We start from the raw sequence: 17526 nt of genomic DNA on the forward strand, positions 1-17526 counted from the left end.
AAGAAAGACTGAAGCCAGAGGTAAGGATGTTTTAACCTTTTTGTTTTAACTGATATCGTTTATATATGGATAAAAAATAACTACAAAGGCGCATTAACAAAAGTTCGAGCAATCGAGCAAATGTCAACGAGAATGCAAGCATGCGAGCAGTTGCAAAATATTGCGAGCACGAGCAAGCGAGCACTCGTGTAATTTTTGCGAGCAATTCGAGCAGAGGCCAAATTTTGCGGGCACTTTTAAATTGAATGAGACCATTCGATACCCCTTATAGTCACTTTACCTTACCATGAATTATATGCCGTCAGTCGTGTGATGCCATTTTATTCGTTATTATTCTAAGACTGGTCTAATATTTACTTGCATTCGTTTTGGAGTGTACTAGCACTGAAGAAGTCTACGTTGTATAACTACACGCTCAGTCATAAATCTCAGTGAAACGGTCCACTTCTTTCTTTACCTCGTGGTTTCTTTCAGGTTTTCTCGCCATTTATTTTCTTACATCAATTTTCTTTATTTTTTTCCATCTGTAAATGTTGTATATGGCAAAATAAATATTGTATTGTATTGTATCAGTTGTATTGTACCCCTCTACCCTTTAATGTTGAATTTGTTTGTTTTAGCAAGCGGGAGTGCAAATTACAAATAAATAAATAAATAAATAAATAAATAAAGTTTTACCGTCGTGATGACTTTCTTTTCCGCAAACCCCTAGTAATCTTAATGTTCCTATGCGTACTGCTTTCGTTCTGCTTCCATAGAGCCGGGAAAAAAAACTGCTATCGATTCAGCACATGTGTGCCTACGTCTACCTGATTGGCATTACAGTGTACATCGTTTTAGCAATTTAGCTTGGAATTAAGAACATGATGGTTGAAAGAAGAGCTTACAAAGAGAGTAGAAGTGTTTATTTGTTCCCCTTTACTCTCTAAGCACCGCAGCTGTCCCTTACATGTTGCTATAACTTTTTTCGTTCTCATTTTTTCCTTGTCAGTTTTTCGCTCTCCCTCATATCCCTTGTGGACGAATAACGTGCCTATATTTTTTGGCAAGTAACGAAATACAGTACAAATAAATCAGTGCTATCCTTTGGTTTTTTGTTCATAACTTTTCACTTATATAAGGGCTTGGTGGCTTAAAATACAGTTTCAGGTTTTGAAAACATAAAAGGAGTATATAAGGGCTTAAAGCGATTGTGGCTACCATTTTCGCATCATCATTTCTTGTTTTCATTCTGTATTGTTTTTGAACAAAAAAGTGCTAAACTGAAACAAATAATAGCTCGATACGCTTGGCTAGTGCTAACGTGAGTTATTCATCATAAGCTTCGATATTAGCTGGCGAGAGACACGGAATATTTGCCTCGCCAAAGTCAATTTCCTGAGACGAAGTAAGTTGCGAAGCTGGAAAGCCGAGGATCGTTTTGTAAACGAAAGAACCGTTAACCGAAAAAGGTCAAGGAAAAGGGAGAACCGTTATGCAATGAAGAACTAAATTTATGAATGAATTCTTGCCGTAATGAAACAAAGCACGTAAGAAAAGTCAGAAAAACAATATTTTAGTCAAGGTCAGCTTGTCGGCTAAAGGCTGGTTTCCATATGATCGCGGATCGCAGATCGCAGATCGCAGATCGCAAACAATCGCAATTGATCGCAGACGATCGCAGAAGATAGAACCATGTTCTATCTAAAGGCTGGTTTCCATATGATCGCGGATCGCAGATCGCAGATCGCAGATCGCAATAAGGTCTGCGATCGTCTGCGATCATATGGAAACCAGCCTTAAAAGACTGCGTTGTCTTCTTCTGTGTTGAATTGTTTCATCGATTTGCTATCTGCGGGACGAGCGGAGTTAGCGAAGCTGCCATTTCTTCGTTCATTACATATCAGTAATTTCGACTAATGGAATCTGCCAAGAACAATTTTCTTTTGAGCTATTGGTTTGTCCTGACTCTAACAGGTAAGTGAGTTTGCTTTTAATACAAACTACTTCTGTAAATTAAGATGAAAATTTTCGACCAAAGTAAGAAATTAAAGAGCGAAAAAAATATTTCAAAATTTAGCAAAACCGCTCATTTAGTATTCACAAGTTTGTAATACAATATCAATTTTAGATTTCGTGGTTGCTTGAAATAACTAAATGACTACTTTATCATTAAATTAACAACTGTATCTTGTGAAATGATTCTTTACACGAAGCTTCAAAAAAATATTGACTATAAAGACGAGAAGTGTCGGGCATAGCTTAAATAATCGGGAATAATACTAAACAGAATTCAGGAATGTGCGAAATTAAACTTTCAATGCAATGCCGGTATGAGTTCTGACGTCATTGGCGAGTATTAAGCATAAAGCCTTGGATTTATGAGTAACAAACGGATAAACACAACTCGTTACTATGATTTTATTTAAGTAAGTTTGGAATATTCTATGTTTAGTCAATCAATAGTTTTAATTCGATTTCCAGACATCGTAACTGCATTATGTAGCTTTAATTGTAAGAGCAGGCTCTACTTCGCGTATCCGGCAGCGAAGAATGTTTGATATTTTTGGTAACGTGTTAAATTAAGAGATATTTATAGTCTGTGTACAAGTAGGAGTTCTGAGACGCATTGGCGTATATTGCACGCGAAGTTTAAATTGCAATGGACACAGCATGCTGGCTTGCATGAAGGAGAGCTCAAAATATGTACGGTCCATTAGTGTGTACCATTTGCTGAAATGCAACGAATTGATATAAAATTATTATCCCGTGCAACTTACTCTTCACAGAGGCAGGACAAATTTTCCTCATCCAAGCCTCTAAAGAAATTTGGTTTTAGTGGTCAAAATATCGGGTATAAATTGCCCTTTCAGGCCGTAGTTTACGTCTTTCAATTACTTTTAACCTCCAATAACTAGTAACGAGCACCAAACTTCTCCTTAACGAATCAGTTCTCGATCAAACACACATGACACTAAAGGAAATGACCACCAACAAAAAATTGCCGAAAGAAATTTTCTGCACTAAAACAATAATACTTATATCTGCACAACTATTCTCTACCAAGAACCTGTTCACAGGCGGGCTATCTCAGGCTGAATGCGCGACTCGGTTGCCATTAAAGGAACACTGTCACGGCGATTTTGCTATATTTTCGTTAAAACGGCTCAAATATTTGACAAAGAACCTTTTTCCTAACATGAAATTGCAATCCATTTCCATCCTAGCCATCCCCAGCAAAAGATAATTTATACTAGTTTCTATGCATTATTAGGGTTATTTTAACAAAACTGAACCATTATTTTGACGATTCCATCGATTCAAATATGTTTTTTGGCTATTCAAAGTTACACAAAAAATCGGTGACACTGCCCCGTTAATAATTGTTCGATATTCATTCACTTCCTTTAGGGTTAGCAAATGGCGATGTGGTCGACGACATACTGGATAATGACGATCACCGTAAGTTGTACATAAGGCATATTTTAATTTTATGGGTCCACTCTGGAAAATGGAAATACGCAGCGATAAGATTAATTAACGGAAAGCTCTCGACCGGATGCGGTTATAAACCCGTACGTTTTCATGCTTCGTTGTGTTTTTGTCTTGAAAACCTTAAAACATAGCGTTTCTTGTGATGATGAGGAAATTTCAAGGAGTTTATTTTTGGTCCCAGGAAACGTGGGTGGAGAATGTCGTTGTCAATCTTTAAAGGGACTATGTCAGGTGGGGCACATGCGCAGTAGAGTCCGGTTGAGAATTATTTGCTCAAAACTCTCCGCAGGATTTTCACTTTTCCACCATTGCACTGAAAAGCTTTCAAAAGATATCATCAAACAGCTTCTGATTACTAAAGAACGTTTGTAAATAAAAAGTTCAGCTAACTTTCCTAAGGTGAACGCGATTCAAACAGATAAAAACAGCTTCAGAACTCTCCGACGGTATGTGCGCCTGGGGTGACTGCTAATCAGAATACATGTGGGTTATATCATGTGTACAAAAATTGAAAAGTTTTGTTTTCCTAAACAAATTGAACCGGCAAATAAATAAATAGGACTTTAGTTGCCCATTCCACACTGAGTGAACCATCCACCAGCAAGAAAAGCTCATAAATACTAAAAGAAACCCCAGGGCGGAGTAATATTTAATGAAAAATTCCAACAACAGCAACTGGCAAAGTTTGATATGATGGCTTTTTCACCGCTCGTTTCGTTGATTGTTTTTTGTTTTTAGCGAACTCAATCATTGTTCAGTCAATTACGATTCGGATAGTAGTATAAGTATTCGCAGAGGGAGAGGCCGGACGACCCGGACCCCCTCCCCCCCCCCCCCCCAAGGTTATTCTTTAGACCAAAACTGAGGTCCGCAGGGGTTGAGGCGCGGACTGTATTTTGTTTCACTAAGAGAAGCAAGTCAAGCGTTCGAGGGTGGGTTTCAGACTTGACTTGAGGTTTGGATTCGTCTTTGGCTAGAGACATAGGTTTTCGTCTGGGATAGTTTAGTCAATCATCTGTACTGCGTATATGATTGTTTATTGAAAACTGGATCATTGTATAATGCAAGTTCAATGAATTGATTTGTCTAGCGGCCGTGGTATATTATACACTTAATGTATGGTCCCGAGGGGAAGGTTAGTTTTGTTTTTCCGAGAGTCCCGGAGTGAGTTGCATAAAATTTAACGTCGGGCGTAACTGCTAACGCCAGACCTTCAACCCAGTCACATTCAGTTTTTTTAACGTCTGACGAAAGCATTTACGCCCGCCGTTAAGTTTTATGCAACTCGTCCCTGATGTTTCCCGAGACGAAGTCGAGGGAAAACAAAATTAACTAGTTTCCCGAGGGACCATGCATTAAGTGCTTTGTTATATATTTATACTTTCCCTTCAACAACATCAGCAAAGCAAACAAACAACTGAGAGGGCAACAACTGTGGAATTATATCCTGGTCGGGATGCATTTGTATCAGGGGCACGAGACCAAGAATCAACCAATCACAGTGCTCGTTTTGTTGAGTCTAGGTATATAACAAGAGCCATTATAACATGGTTGTTCTTGCAAAGCAAAATCAGCAAATCAAAACAATTATTCCATGCCACTCGCGCTTGTTGGACATAAGATGATTATAGCCAACGGGGCGCTTTGTTTCGGATTATGGGTCTTGACGTACTATCTTTGGTAATGACTCTTTCAACATAGTTCGGCCATGTGCATAAGCCGTCTTGTGCCAGCGTCTAAAAAGTTGAGATAGTCACTGGCTCTACGCTATCTGATGCATTTTTTTTCTCTCCCCAGTCCTTTATCTGGCCATAGGGTTTCTCTGCTTTTCTGTGCTGTTCCTGTTTGTCGTCATATTGATGACTTCTATCGTCACCATCAGAGTACACAAGTTGAAAGAGTAAGTGTGCAGTTCACCATCAAAGCGAAGAGAAAAATGAGGGAAATGCCGCGAAAATACGCGAGCGAAAAAAGGGGACGGGCAGCGTACGATGAGTAGGAGAGAGGCAGAAATTATCCTTCTTTCCAATTTCGTCCCCAAGATCGAGCTTAGGCCAGCAGAGGCCACATTTCATTGCTTCCTTGGTGCTGACCCAAAAGAACGCAGCCTCTAGCAACGAGATTGCCTTCTTTCCTTATCCCTTCCTAGCTTCCCCAGCGATCTTAATTTGATAATTGTCTTCTTTGTGCTCCTACATGGCAATCGTGTAAAACACATTTTTTTCTATATTTTTATAGTTCTTTTCTATTTTACTGATGATTTACCGTGAATAAAAGGTTAATAAGAAAGTTAAAAGATTAAAATAATAAATTGGATAATAAGATGCATATGATGGAAGGTTCACAACGGTCATGTTTACTATTTTAACACCGATCGCGTTTATAAAGTTTCTAGGGAGCATCTAGCATTGCTGTAAAAAACTTAATGAAGCAACTTAATGCTTCCTAGCACAGCAACTAATCTCACCTATGATCAACAAAATCTCTTTCAAGTTTTGTTAATACTAAAAGTTATTTCAAAAATATTCAGTTTCACGTACGTTGTTTGACATCAGGTTACCGAAGAAACACTGTTTTTTTGTTTCATGATTCAGTCATACTTTTCCCCTTAGTGGATTTGCATTTTGGTACATTTCTTTGCCGTCCTCTGCAAAACGACAACGTGAAATGACCACATTTAAGGCTTTGTGGAGAACGTGAACGCACGACGGTGAATTTTTCATTTTCTTTCTTAACTTGTACGCCACTCCTACCAATTTGGTTCCTGGATAGTTCGCCATTTTTGTAAACGTTGAGCGAGTTGAAATAATCGCGAAGAAGTAAAAATGAAATAAAGCTCGGGTGACGTTTTCGTTGCCATTCCCGTCGTCGTTCCTTAAGTTCCCTGGGCCAAACTGAAATTGTGGGAGAGGGGGTGAAAGTGTGTCGAGATTTTTACAAAATTTCAACCTTTTAGGGCTTCCTTTTTTTTGGCAGAGGGTAGCCCCACCCTTAGGTTTGTTAGTGGTAACTGAGAATCAAACCAGTTTTTAATTTGTATGTAAAATATGGACCGCAGACTGATCCTAACGGCAGAGGTGGCGAAAAATAAACAAAATTGCTCAGAACTACTGAAATATATATTACCTTATAACAAATTAGCCCGATATTTCGGTTTCAGCACAAACCTTACTCGGGGGCTGAACGGCAAAAAAAGTGAGCTTTTTGTTTAAAGTTTCGCCACCTCTACCATGATTAGGATCAGTCTGATATTTTGCATTTGTAATAATTTGTTGATCAGTCTGTCGTCTATATTTTGCATTTGTAATAATTTGTTGATCAGTCTGTCGTCTATATTTTGCATTTGTAATAATTTGTTGATCCAGGTCTACAAGAGATCGATCCGGCATCACTCACCGGTTTGTCACTGTGGTCTTACAGATTTTAGAGCGGTTTTCAATTGAGTGTCGTAAAACCAAGACCAAAGTAATTACTCTGGTCAATCGCAACAGATGTAAGCAACACAACGTGGCAATCAGAATTCGAAGCAAATACATGTAACTGGTGCCAAGCGCGGGAAAACGTGTGCGGCCAAAACACGATTGGTTTTGGTCTTGTTTCTCATTGGTTGAGAAAGTGGCACGAGTTTTGCTAACTATTCACAGATTTTAGTAATGCAAAACCGAAGCAAACGCGAATTACTTTCGACAGTTAGCTGAAAACAGCTCTAACGGAATTAATTTGTAATTTGCAGGACACGCACGGGCCGGAATATCCATCATAGGAACAGTGAAACAATAATAGCGAACACGCACGCGATACCTCTCTCTGATAGAAGATTAAATGAGCCAACGAGGTGGGACCACTACCTGCCAGAGATTAGGAGTGGAAGTGATTTAAACACCGCCACCAATGTGGATTATCAGGACTACATGGACTTGATAATCATGGACGCAAACAAAGTGAGCTTGCCTCGTGCCAGAGTGGAAATTGGCGAGAACACCATATAGATTAACGACACGGAGTTCAGAAGACTCCTAAGAGACAAATTCATTTTGTTCATTTCTCACCGTTTTAGCTCTTGCATGTTAAATGTAGATGATAGTAAGGCTATGCACGTTGTATGTAAAACCTTTTTTCCAATACGTACACAAAGGTAAGCAAGCACTTCTTGTACATATAGCGTAAGTCGGTATTGCTTTTTTTTTCTCGTTGTGTCTGTATCCTTGTAAACGAGATCTGAATAAAGATTACTATTAAGTAAATGTATTTTACATCACTTATCAATAGACCTTTCCGAATTGCCGTGAACCTCATTCTGAAAGCGAGGCGAAGTGCAAATCTTTTAAAAACGCGTTAAAAGCGCGTTCAAAACATATTTTAATTCAAAACGCGTTCCAAAAGTGTCCAAAACGCGTTTAAAACGCGTTTTCGACGCGTTTTAAACGCGTATTAAACCCGTTTTGAACGCATTTTAAACGAGTTCTGAACACGTTTTGAACGCGTTTTAAACAAGTTTTGAACGCGTATTAAGAGCGGCTTTCCACAAATATCGACCGAAATCAACTTTTGGTGGCACAAGTCAAAAAATTGATTTTGCTCATATTTTGCTCATAGGTAGGTGTAGTTAGTTTTTCCAAATACGGCTTCCTTACGCGTTAACCTGCAAAAAACGATTTTCAATTCAGTTCAGTTAAAAATCCGCTTCCGCCCGGACGGAATTTTTCCTAACTTTGGCCGGCCACGTATCAACCCACAGCCAGCCACGGATCTTGAAATAGTACATCTATTGCTTTTCTAGGTCTTCTTCTTCTGTTCCACAGAAATACATTCAAAACTTAGGTTACTTTTATGCCCGAAACAGATCTAGAACAACATGCTATAAATGCAAAATAAATTAACAGCCAAATTTTTGAACTTAAATAACGGCAATGTTACCCATGGGCTCATAAAATGTCTTTCTATGGCTTCACTGTGTACTTTTCAATCATAATATCAAAACAAAGCTTTGGGTAAATTATTTTAAGTGGCACACAGGCCCTCGAATTAATCACTCACCCTGTCGAAAATCTGGCATTCGGTGATTGTAGACAATGGCGTCACATAGCCGGTGACTGCCAACTACGAAATGCAAAAGAGATTCAAAAACGTGCATCACCTTGAGACACAAAGACACGGAAACTAAGCTGATACCTTAATGAAAAACGCAACATAAGTTTTGGGCATCTTCTTCATCTATTCCCACTCGATACAAGCATAATATTACCCCGGCGTCAGGGTGCCCATGGTACCATGGTTTTTCATTGCCAACCATGGTTGACCATGGTCGACAGTGTTGTGACCATGATGCCTGACCATGGTGACTCTTTTACTGCTGACCATGGTTCATGGTCAACCATGGTTAAAAAATATCACTATCAAGTATTGAAAGATACTGTGTAGAAAGTTGCAGTTGATGTGTGTGAGGATGAAGAAAAGTGATTTTCATCAATTTTAGATCACATTTATAAACACTGAAGTAAAATTACTGAACACCATGGAAAACCATGTCCAACCATGTCCAACCACGAGTGTCACTCATGCGCTAGATAATAGATTCGCTAATACACAAGTAAAAATGTTTTTATGTTTCAACATATTTACAGCATAAATTTTTGCAGATACACTAAAATAACTATAACAGAAAGGAAGATAAAATAAAACTCTAACAATTTTGTGTCACTTTTTGCCAACCATGGAATACCATGATTGACCATGTTCAAGAGGAATAACCCAATAGTGATTTTTAGTATATTTTTTTCTTCACTTGGAGCTCTTGTCTAGTTAGCAGAACAAGTGGTAGTAAATTGTAGCTTGCACACGAGGCTTATGCGGGGAAATCTTTTCACATGCAAATGGTTTCTAATATATTCCCCCGCCTGAGCCTCCATTGCAAGCTCGATCCAGTTCAATACCAAGAATACGAATATGGTCTTTTCACATGTATAATTCACAGTTTCTTTGTTGTAAGTTTTAATCTTAACCATGGCAAATTTTAATTAATGTGCAACAATAACAAATGGTTCGGAAGAAAGAGAAAGGAATTGTATACGTTGTCTTATTACCACAAGAGTGAGCTGTATTTTTTTGTATGTTATACATATAAAGACATAAAACCAAGATGAGCAACTGATATAAGTATTTGAAACTGGCTTCCTTTCAAGGAAAGCTTTGATACAAAAAAAAACATGAGCTTACAATTTTATTATTGGTCGTACACTGAACTGCATTTGTGAAAACACTATTACTTTCAAACCTTCTTTGATGAATCTTGACTCCATTAAATGCCAAAAAGAACAGCAATGCTTTGAATCATAATTCCAATGACCTTCATGCGCAATGCTAGCTTTTAAAATGAGCAAGAAAGCGACTGCAGCTGGAGTCTGACTGAGTACCGGCAGCCATCTTGGATTTCATTCAGACTGGGAAGACTGGGCATGAACAAAGCCATTGAACGCGTTTTGAACGCGTTTTAAACGCGTATTATGCGCGTATTAAACACGTTTTGAACGCGTTTTAAACGCGTATTAAACGCGTTTTGAACGCGTATTAAACGCGTTTTGAACGCGTATTGAACGCATATTAAACGCGTTTTGAACGCGTTTTAAATGCATCTTAAACGCGTATTAATCGCGTTTTTAACGCGTTTTGAACGTGTATTGTACGCGTTTTGAGCGCGTATTTAACGCGTTTTGAACGCGTGTTAAACTCGTTTTGAACGCGTTTTAAACGCATACTAAGCGCGTTTTTAACGCCTATTACACGCGTTTTGACCGCGTTTTAAACGCATTTTGAACACAAATTAAACGCGTTTTTAACGCATGTCAAACGCGTTTTAAACGCGTTTTGAACGCGTATTAAACGTGTTTAATGCGTTTTGAACGCGTTTTGAACGCGTTTTAAACGCGTTTTGAACGCGTATTGAACGCATATTAAACGCGTTTTGAACGCGTTTTAAATGGATCTTAAACGCGTATTAATCGCGTTTTTAACGCGTTTTGAACGCGTATTGTACGCGTTTTGAGCGCGTATTAAACGCGTTTTGAACGCGTTTTAAACGCGTTTTAAACGCGTTTTAAACGCGTTTTTAACGCGTGTTAAACTCGTTTTGAACGCGTTTTAAACGCATATTAAGCGCGTTTTTAACGCCTATTACACGCGTTTTGACCGCGTTTTAAACGCGCAATGAACACAAACTAAACGCGTTTTTAACGCATGTCAAACGCGTTTTAAACGCGTTTTGAACGCGTATTAAACGTGTTTAATGCGTTTTAAACGCGTTTGAATGCGTTTTAAACGCGTATTGAACAGGTTTTGAAAGCGTTTTGAAGGTGTAGTAAACACATTTTGAACGCGTTTTAAGCGCGTTTTGAACGAGTTTGAAACCCGTTTTGAATGCGTATTAAACTCGTTTCGAACCCGTTTTAAACGCGTATTTAACGCGTTTTGAACTCGTTTTATATATATAAAATGCGTTCAAAACTCGTTTGAAACTCATATAATATGCGGTCAAAACTAGTTCAATACGCGTGTAATACGTTTTCAGAGCTCGTTTAAATCTCGTCCAAATTGTGTTTAAAACGTCAAAATGGCAATTTTAGAAAGATATAAAGCTTCCTCCGATGTTATAAAACGCTGACGTAGAAAGGAATATTTCTATGCTGAAAACAATAAGATTTAGTTTACGTGCTAGGCAACCAAAACCTATTACATGTATCAAATTTCATTCTGCAACAGCACGACGCGAGGAAAAAATTACGGAGGTTCTTTAGAGAAAAACTGGACGCTTGTTTTGTCGATTGGCAACCACGTATAAAACCACCAAAAGAACGTACACGTCCACCTTTGCGTTTCTTCGTGTATCGAACAGATCAGGGTGCGTATGTAATTCAATTGTTTTGCACGTTAAGCAAATAACTTTATACATGTGTATAAATGCATTCCCGCAATGCGGCATGGCGCCCACGAATTCTTGTAGCGTAGTTTGATGCGAGTACCGCTTTACGGTTACCACTATTAACTTTTTCATTTACCAATTGGCTCACAGGAGCTTTTGATTTTTTTTTTCACTTAACTCCCCCAGCAGGTCTTGTGGTATTAACTCCTTTCTTTTTTCAAATTCAAAGTTTTTAATTACCTTTTGTGATTAATTCGTTTCTTCCAGTTATCCTGATTAACAATTTTAATAAACTGTTTTGTTACTTTCGCGATGCCATATCTAGTTTGGCGTGTTACGGAGACGGTGCCTTCTTTTGTTACCGCGCATAAGTTCTGCGCACTTCGGACTTCTCGGGAGATGCTTCCAAAAACAAATATATTTTTGCGGGGTTTATAGCTATTCGGAAAAAAGAAGATCTTAACTAGGGTTGTTGGAATCGAAAATTAGGGGCAACTACGCATTTTTCAGAGATGATTAAGCTTCAATTTTGAGAAAAATGCTGTATGTTACCACATATCTTGGTTACCCCCAGTTTTCTTTTTGGATTCCAATATCTCTTGCTAAAATCTGCTTCACCACATTGTCATAAACCGTACTAAAAATACCTCAATATTAGGAGGTATCGTCCTAAAGAAGATATATCCTGAGCTCGGACTGACTACAAATGAAAACTGCTTGATTTTTTTTCTTTTGGAATATTCACGCGGCAAGTGTGAGCTTGCCAGAGTGGTGAAAAAGTTCGCGAGAGTCAGCACAACAACTCCCACGACCCTTTAAGTTCGTTTCATGCAAACGAAATATTGGAGGTCTTTTGAGGGTGAGAAAGGAATTGAGCAAGCCAATCTTCAAAATTTTCGAAATAGTGATTTTTTGAGCGCTCTTGTGCAAAAACTGTACACTAAAGCTATCAAGTATTATATAAAACGTCGTTTTTATTGTGTATTACGTGTATTCTGTGCAACCTGTATTTAACAGTCAATCTGTATTAAACGGACGCTTAAGCCTGGTTCCCACTTGTGCGATAAGCACAAGCATAAGCTTGCGGCGTTCCCACATGTGAAACAAGCACAAGAAGACGCACAAGAAAGTAAGGCATACGCAAGCGCAGTAACGTTGGAGGAGATCTGGAAAAATAATTCAAGATAGCGGAATCATCTTGCTTGTGCTTGTGCTTACCTCACGCCGGTTCCCACTTGTGAAATAAGCACAAGCGTGAAATAAGCACAAGCACAAGGAATGGAAAAAGTTTCTTTTTCTTGCGCTTATGCTTATGCTTAACTTACGCTTATTTCACGCTGTTCCCACACCATTTTTGTCACGCTTATGCTTGTGCTTATCTCAAAAGTGGGAACCATTCCCCAAGGATGACTGCTTAATACAGGTTTGACTGTATTATATATAGATCGAAATTGCGATCTGTTAAGATGTATTGGCTTTGGTACAAGAACCGGTTGAGAATGGTAACAAGTTGCTGATTGTATGTTTTGGAATATTATGTGTGGTTTATCGTATATCGTTGTATTTTTTCTAACGTATACTATATACTTATGTATTTGCTGTAAACACTTTTTCCCTTACTGATGTAGTTTCCTCTCCCAAGCCTAATTTAACTAGCAGAGCTCTACAACCAGTGTTATAAATTCTACTTCCCCCCATTTTATTTGTAACTGCACAGAGGTAGTGACAACACGAAATCCTTGCTCCTTTGGCCACTACGCACTTCTTCCCTAGAAGGTAAAATCACTTAAATAAATTGCCCTGCATGTTTATTTTTTTTTTCTTACCATAAAAATATATTGTATTTCATTCGAATAAGTGTGATTAAAAATTGAATTGAATTGAATTGAATTGAAAGTACCAATTTTGAATTTTCGGATGGCAACACCCCCAATGAAAAGCTGTTGTAACTTATGGTTGGTTGGTCGATCTGGAATTAAATTGCCTTGAAGTACTTGGAGCTTGAGCCTACAACTCATTAGCAGACATTTTCGGTTTCATGATGCTTTTGGCTGCACTTTATTTATGTGGCTGTGCTTTTGTGATTGAAAGTGACTGAAAACCGTTTAGAGTCTTGCCCGATACTTCCAACTTTTGACATATTTTCTGGTTTTCAGGTGCCGTGGGATGCCATCCGTGGAACGGTAGCCGGGTATTATTTTGCGGAGCGCTGAACGCCGAATCCGTATAAGTCCTGTGTCCTATAACGTCAAATGTCTGCCATAACAACAACTGACAAGCTTCAAGTAAATAGTACAGAGAAGTCGTTAGACCTAACATCATTCGTCACCTAACCCTAAATGTTTTAGATGAGCACAAAGTGTTACATTCTGCATTTGGCGTTCTGCCTAATAATAATAATAATAATAATAATAATAATAATAATAATAATAATAATAATAATAATAATAATAATAATAATAATAATAATAACAATAATAACAACTTTATTTAAGTCTCAAATCTGGATAGCCGAGCATAAGTGCCCTACTAATTGGGGAGACTAACAAAAAATATAAAGTAAAATCTATTCAACTAAGATTAAGTAAAGTTAAGAAAACCTAATAATTAATTATCATTAATTAACACCTAAAAAATTATTTATTTGACAATTAACTAGATAGATGAACAGCAAGAACTACGCATACATCCGTCGTCCAACAGAGAGCTGACGTCGAATTTTCTTATAGCGATTTAAAAGTTGTTCAAAGTTTTTGCGGATCTAATCTACCTTCCGTGGAATCTATATAAAATGTTCCAAAGTTTCAGTTGGGTTTAGTATTTATTAATAATATTATTATTATTATTATTATTATTATTATTATTATTATTATTATTATTATTATTATTATTATTATTATTATTATTATTATTGTTTGATATTTATCGTCAACCTTGTCCTGAAGTGTTCTTCCAGTGCGCAAGGGAAAAGCTAGGGTAACGAGGCTGAAGTGTTGACACTGACACACGATCAGAGTACATGTTACCGGTTTCGAAAACTTGATTTAAAAATCGTGATACTTTTTATCGAGCTTATTGGGCACGCAAAAACAAACAAACAAACAAACAAACAGACAAAAACAGCAAAAGTTTGCACCAGGTGTAGCCGCCACGTCTGCGAAATTTTCTAATTAGGACTGGGTACAAGTTTCTGTGGTCGTCTTGACAACCTGCCACCTGACTTCGCCGCCATATTTGAAGCAGCCGAGTAATCTTTTCGAAGATTCATTAAATGATCGCAGATTTTTAAATTATAGAATGCCCGAGGACCTGTCAAATTCATATAATATACGACCTAACTTCAAGCGCAAGTAAGTCTGTGATTTTATATCTCAGTTAAAGCTATTTGAAGCGGCTAGATTGATAGCACTGTGCGACTCGTCGAGATGTTTCAAAATCTGTTGTGGTTTTCAGGTTTCGTCCTGCTGCTGTGAAAGCTATAATTCACGATGTTTTGAATGAAGAGTTATCTGGAAAGCAGTACATTTCAGAAGAGGCAACCTCTTGGAGTAAACACATCTCCGAAACAGTGAAAGAAAAGTTGAAAGGTAGTTGAAATATTTTCGCTTTGCAGCTAGTAAAACCAAAAAAATGGCACCTAACATTACTACTTAAAATCTATGGCCACATTTAGAAGTTCACCCGTAGCTTTTAAAAATTAGAACTGCATGATAATTGCCTAATATGCCAAAATTGACTAATTGTTACCTCAGTATACAATAGACCTTATCACGGTTTTCGACGCCATTTTGACGAGTAGGCAAACAGGCTTGAAATAACAGTGTTTGTATGGAAATCCGATGTTGAATAATTTTGATAAAACATCGCGGCAAGATTTCCGCACAACCCCCTACATTAATTATGTATACATTTTGCGACTCAAACTCTATTCATGCTCGTTCTTTGTGTAAGAGGGTTAGTGTGACAGTGATGCATGTATAATTATTGCATGGGGCTGTGCGGAAATCTTTCCAACATCGCTTCTGAAAAAATTCATGAATTGGAAACTTTTGGCACTAGGAAAAGGATTTGAAGAAAAAAAAATGGAGGGATGTAGCTGTGCCAGAAAGCGTCCAGTCGTGTTTTGAATTTTCCATACATTTGTCTGTATAGTGAACCAGCCGTGAGCTGCTACTAAAAAAAGTTCGTGGGAAAAAAATACAGGGAAATGTATGGAAAGTTCAAAACACAACTGGACGCTTTCTGACACTGCTACATCCCTCCAATTTTTTTCTTAAAATCATTTTCCTAATGCCAAAAGTTTCCAATTCATGAATTTTTCAGAAGCGATGTTTTATGAAAATTATTTGACATCGGATTTCCATACAAACACTGTTATTTCAAGCCTGTTTGCCTACTCGTCAAAATGGCGTCGAAAACCGTGATAAGGCCTATAGAACCTCGATTTTACGATATGGCAAGGGTACAGCAAAATCATCTCGTTAAATCGGGATATCGTTGTAAACGAACTCCCGATTTTAAAAAAAAAATGTTGCTGGGAGACAGAATGTTGATCCTTAAATCGGGAATATTGTTAGATCAACGATAGTAAAATCGGGGTTCCACTGTACATACGTTATAAGGGGAAAATAGTAGTGATGATGATGATGATGATACTAAAAATGCTGAAAGATTCCATATTCTGTTACATGAGGCAATTTTTGTCCACATCTTACAACACAGCACTGCTTTGAGACAAGTTGCTGACAAAATTGTATGTGTAACAACCCCTCTACACAACTAATGCCTTGCAATGAAATTGCTTTGCAAGTTGCAGGACAAATATATTGTGTAGTTCCAGAAAAAATCGATACCCAGCCTATGAAAAGTCAAAATTTTAGAAGCAAAGTATGAAGCTAAACTGGAATTTTCCTGGGGGGTGCAAAACAAAAAACCTTCTGTAGGGGAAGTATGGATGTTTTCTGGAACTGCACATTATTCGGAACATTGCAAGATACTTTGCAGTATTTTGACATTTTATCTACTAGTAATAATCAAAAAATATTATAAGGGAGTGCATTTGATGATCTTGATCCCAGGCTCTCTCTCCTTTGCCAAGTTGGTAATGATGTCATCTGCCCCTGCAAAATCTGCGAGGAATGCCAGATACGCATCCCAAGATCCATTAATTCGTTGATTGTCCCATACAATCTTAACTCCAATCTGTATTAGGAGTGTGTCCTCTCTATGTTGAACACAATAACTTACAATGCAAAATAAAGTTGCAGAAAAGCTTGTCTCATCTTGTGCATCAACTCCTTCAAATTTTTTTTATGACTGGTATGGCACTGACTGCATACTGTATTTACTTGATAAAGTGAGGCAAATTTGACATGGTGCTTTAATGAGGGTGTGCCTTTTGGGGGGAGGCCCTTATGAAAAAACTCTGAGAAAACAGCACGTTTACATGAATGAATGAACGAACTTTGTTTAACGAGGGTAACACTTAACAGTGTTAGGACTGACAAACCTGTGGCCCTCAGATTCCAAAACGAATTGTAATTTGGATATGTTGGTTTCTGAGGAGAGGGGAAAACTGGAGTATCCACAGAAAAACCTCTCGGAGCAAGGACGAGAACCAACAATAAACTCAACCAACGTAGGACCCCTGGTGCTGGAATCAAACCCGAGCCACATTGGTGGGAAGCGAGTGCTGTCACCACTGTGCCATCCCAGTGCTCCCCCCAAATAAAGCATAACTATTGATTTGTCTATGATAATGGTGACAAAAAACATAATGTAAAATATTAAATGTCTCTGTCTATTTTGTGGTTAACCACTTTCGGGGCCAGTGTAATACTTTGTAAGATTTCCACACAACCCAGTACATTAACAGATTGCGTGCTAGGAAATATTGTAACAATACATTGAACTATTGATTTATTGCTATAGTGACAGTTCCAGAAGCAGTGCATCAATCACAATTTCAACAATCAATAGTTTCAATAATCTCCAGCAGTCTTTTCTTCGCTTGTTCCCTGTTCATCAGTGTTGTTTATTGCCATGAAACCAGGAGCATTAAAAGTATTGAATAAAATTTTGCTTTCATGTTTGTGGGATAGTAGCTCGCTCCAGGAGCTTATCTGCATTTAAACTAG

At 37.9% G+C, this 17526-nt stretch overlaps 2 protein-coding genes across 2 annotated transcripts in view; both read left to right on the forward strand.

Annotated features, from left to right (window-relative positions):
- Positions 1–1313: 1313 nt before the first annotated feature.
- LOC146469020 (uncharacterized) lies at positions 1314–7722 on the forward strand. The gene is made up of 5 exons (XM_085123615.1): positions 1314–1578; positions 1780–1956; positions 3391–3441; positions 5272–5374; positions 7208–7722. The coding sequence occupies exons 2-5, from the start codon at positions 1899–1901 to the stop codon at positions 7461–7463; spliced, it is 468 nt and encodes a 155-aa protein (XP_084979741.1). The 5' UTR covers positions 1314–1578; positions 1780–1898; the 3' UTR covers positions 7464–7722.
- Positions 7723–14568: 6846 nt separating this feature from the next.
- Positions 14569–17526, forward strand: part of LOC146469021 (dynein light chain Tctex-type protein 2B-like) — a 27532-nt gene continuing 24574 nt past the window's right edge. The window contains exons 1-2 of the mRNA XM_085123630.1: positions 14569–14739; positions 14843–14976. Of these exons, the coding sequence (XP_084979756.1) occupies positions 14687–14739; positions 14843–14976 (187 nt within the window). The 5' untranslated portion in view covers positions 14569–14686. The remainder of the gene's footprint in view (positions 14740–14842; positions 14977–17526) is intronic.

Source organism: Pavona decussata, unplaced genomic scaffold (assembly GCF_977016875.1).
Source record: "Pavona decussata unplaced genomic scaffold, jaPavDecu1.1 SCAFFOLD_127, whole genome shotgun sequence".
Classification (NCBI taxonomy): Eukaryota; Metazoa; Cnidaria; class Anthozoa; order Scleractinia; family Agariciidae; genus Pavona; species Pavona decussata.

Bases quoted from the DNA above. Each gene is read 5' to 3' on its own strand.
- LOC146469020 (XM_085123615.1), top strand. From the start codon at position 1,899: ATGGAATCTGCCAAGAACAATTTTCTTTTGAGCTATTGGTTTGTCCTG. The intron at 1,957-3,390 runs GTAAGTGAGTTT...CACTTCCTTTAG, and splicing joins GTTTGTCCTGACTCTAACAG to GGTTAGCAAATGGCGATGTG. The intron at 5,375-7,207 runs GTAAGTGTGCAG...TGTAATTTGCAG, and splicing joins AGAGTACACAAGTTGAAAGA to GACACGCACGGGCCGGAATA.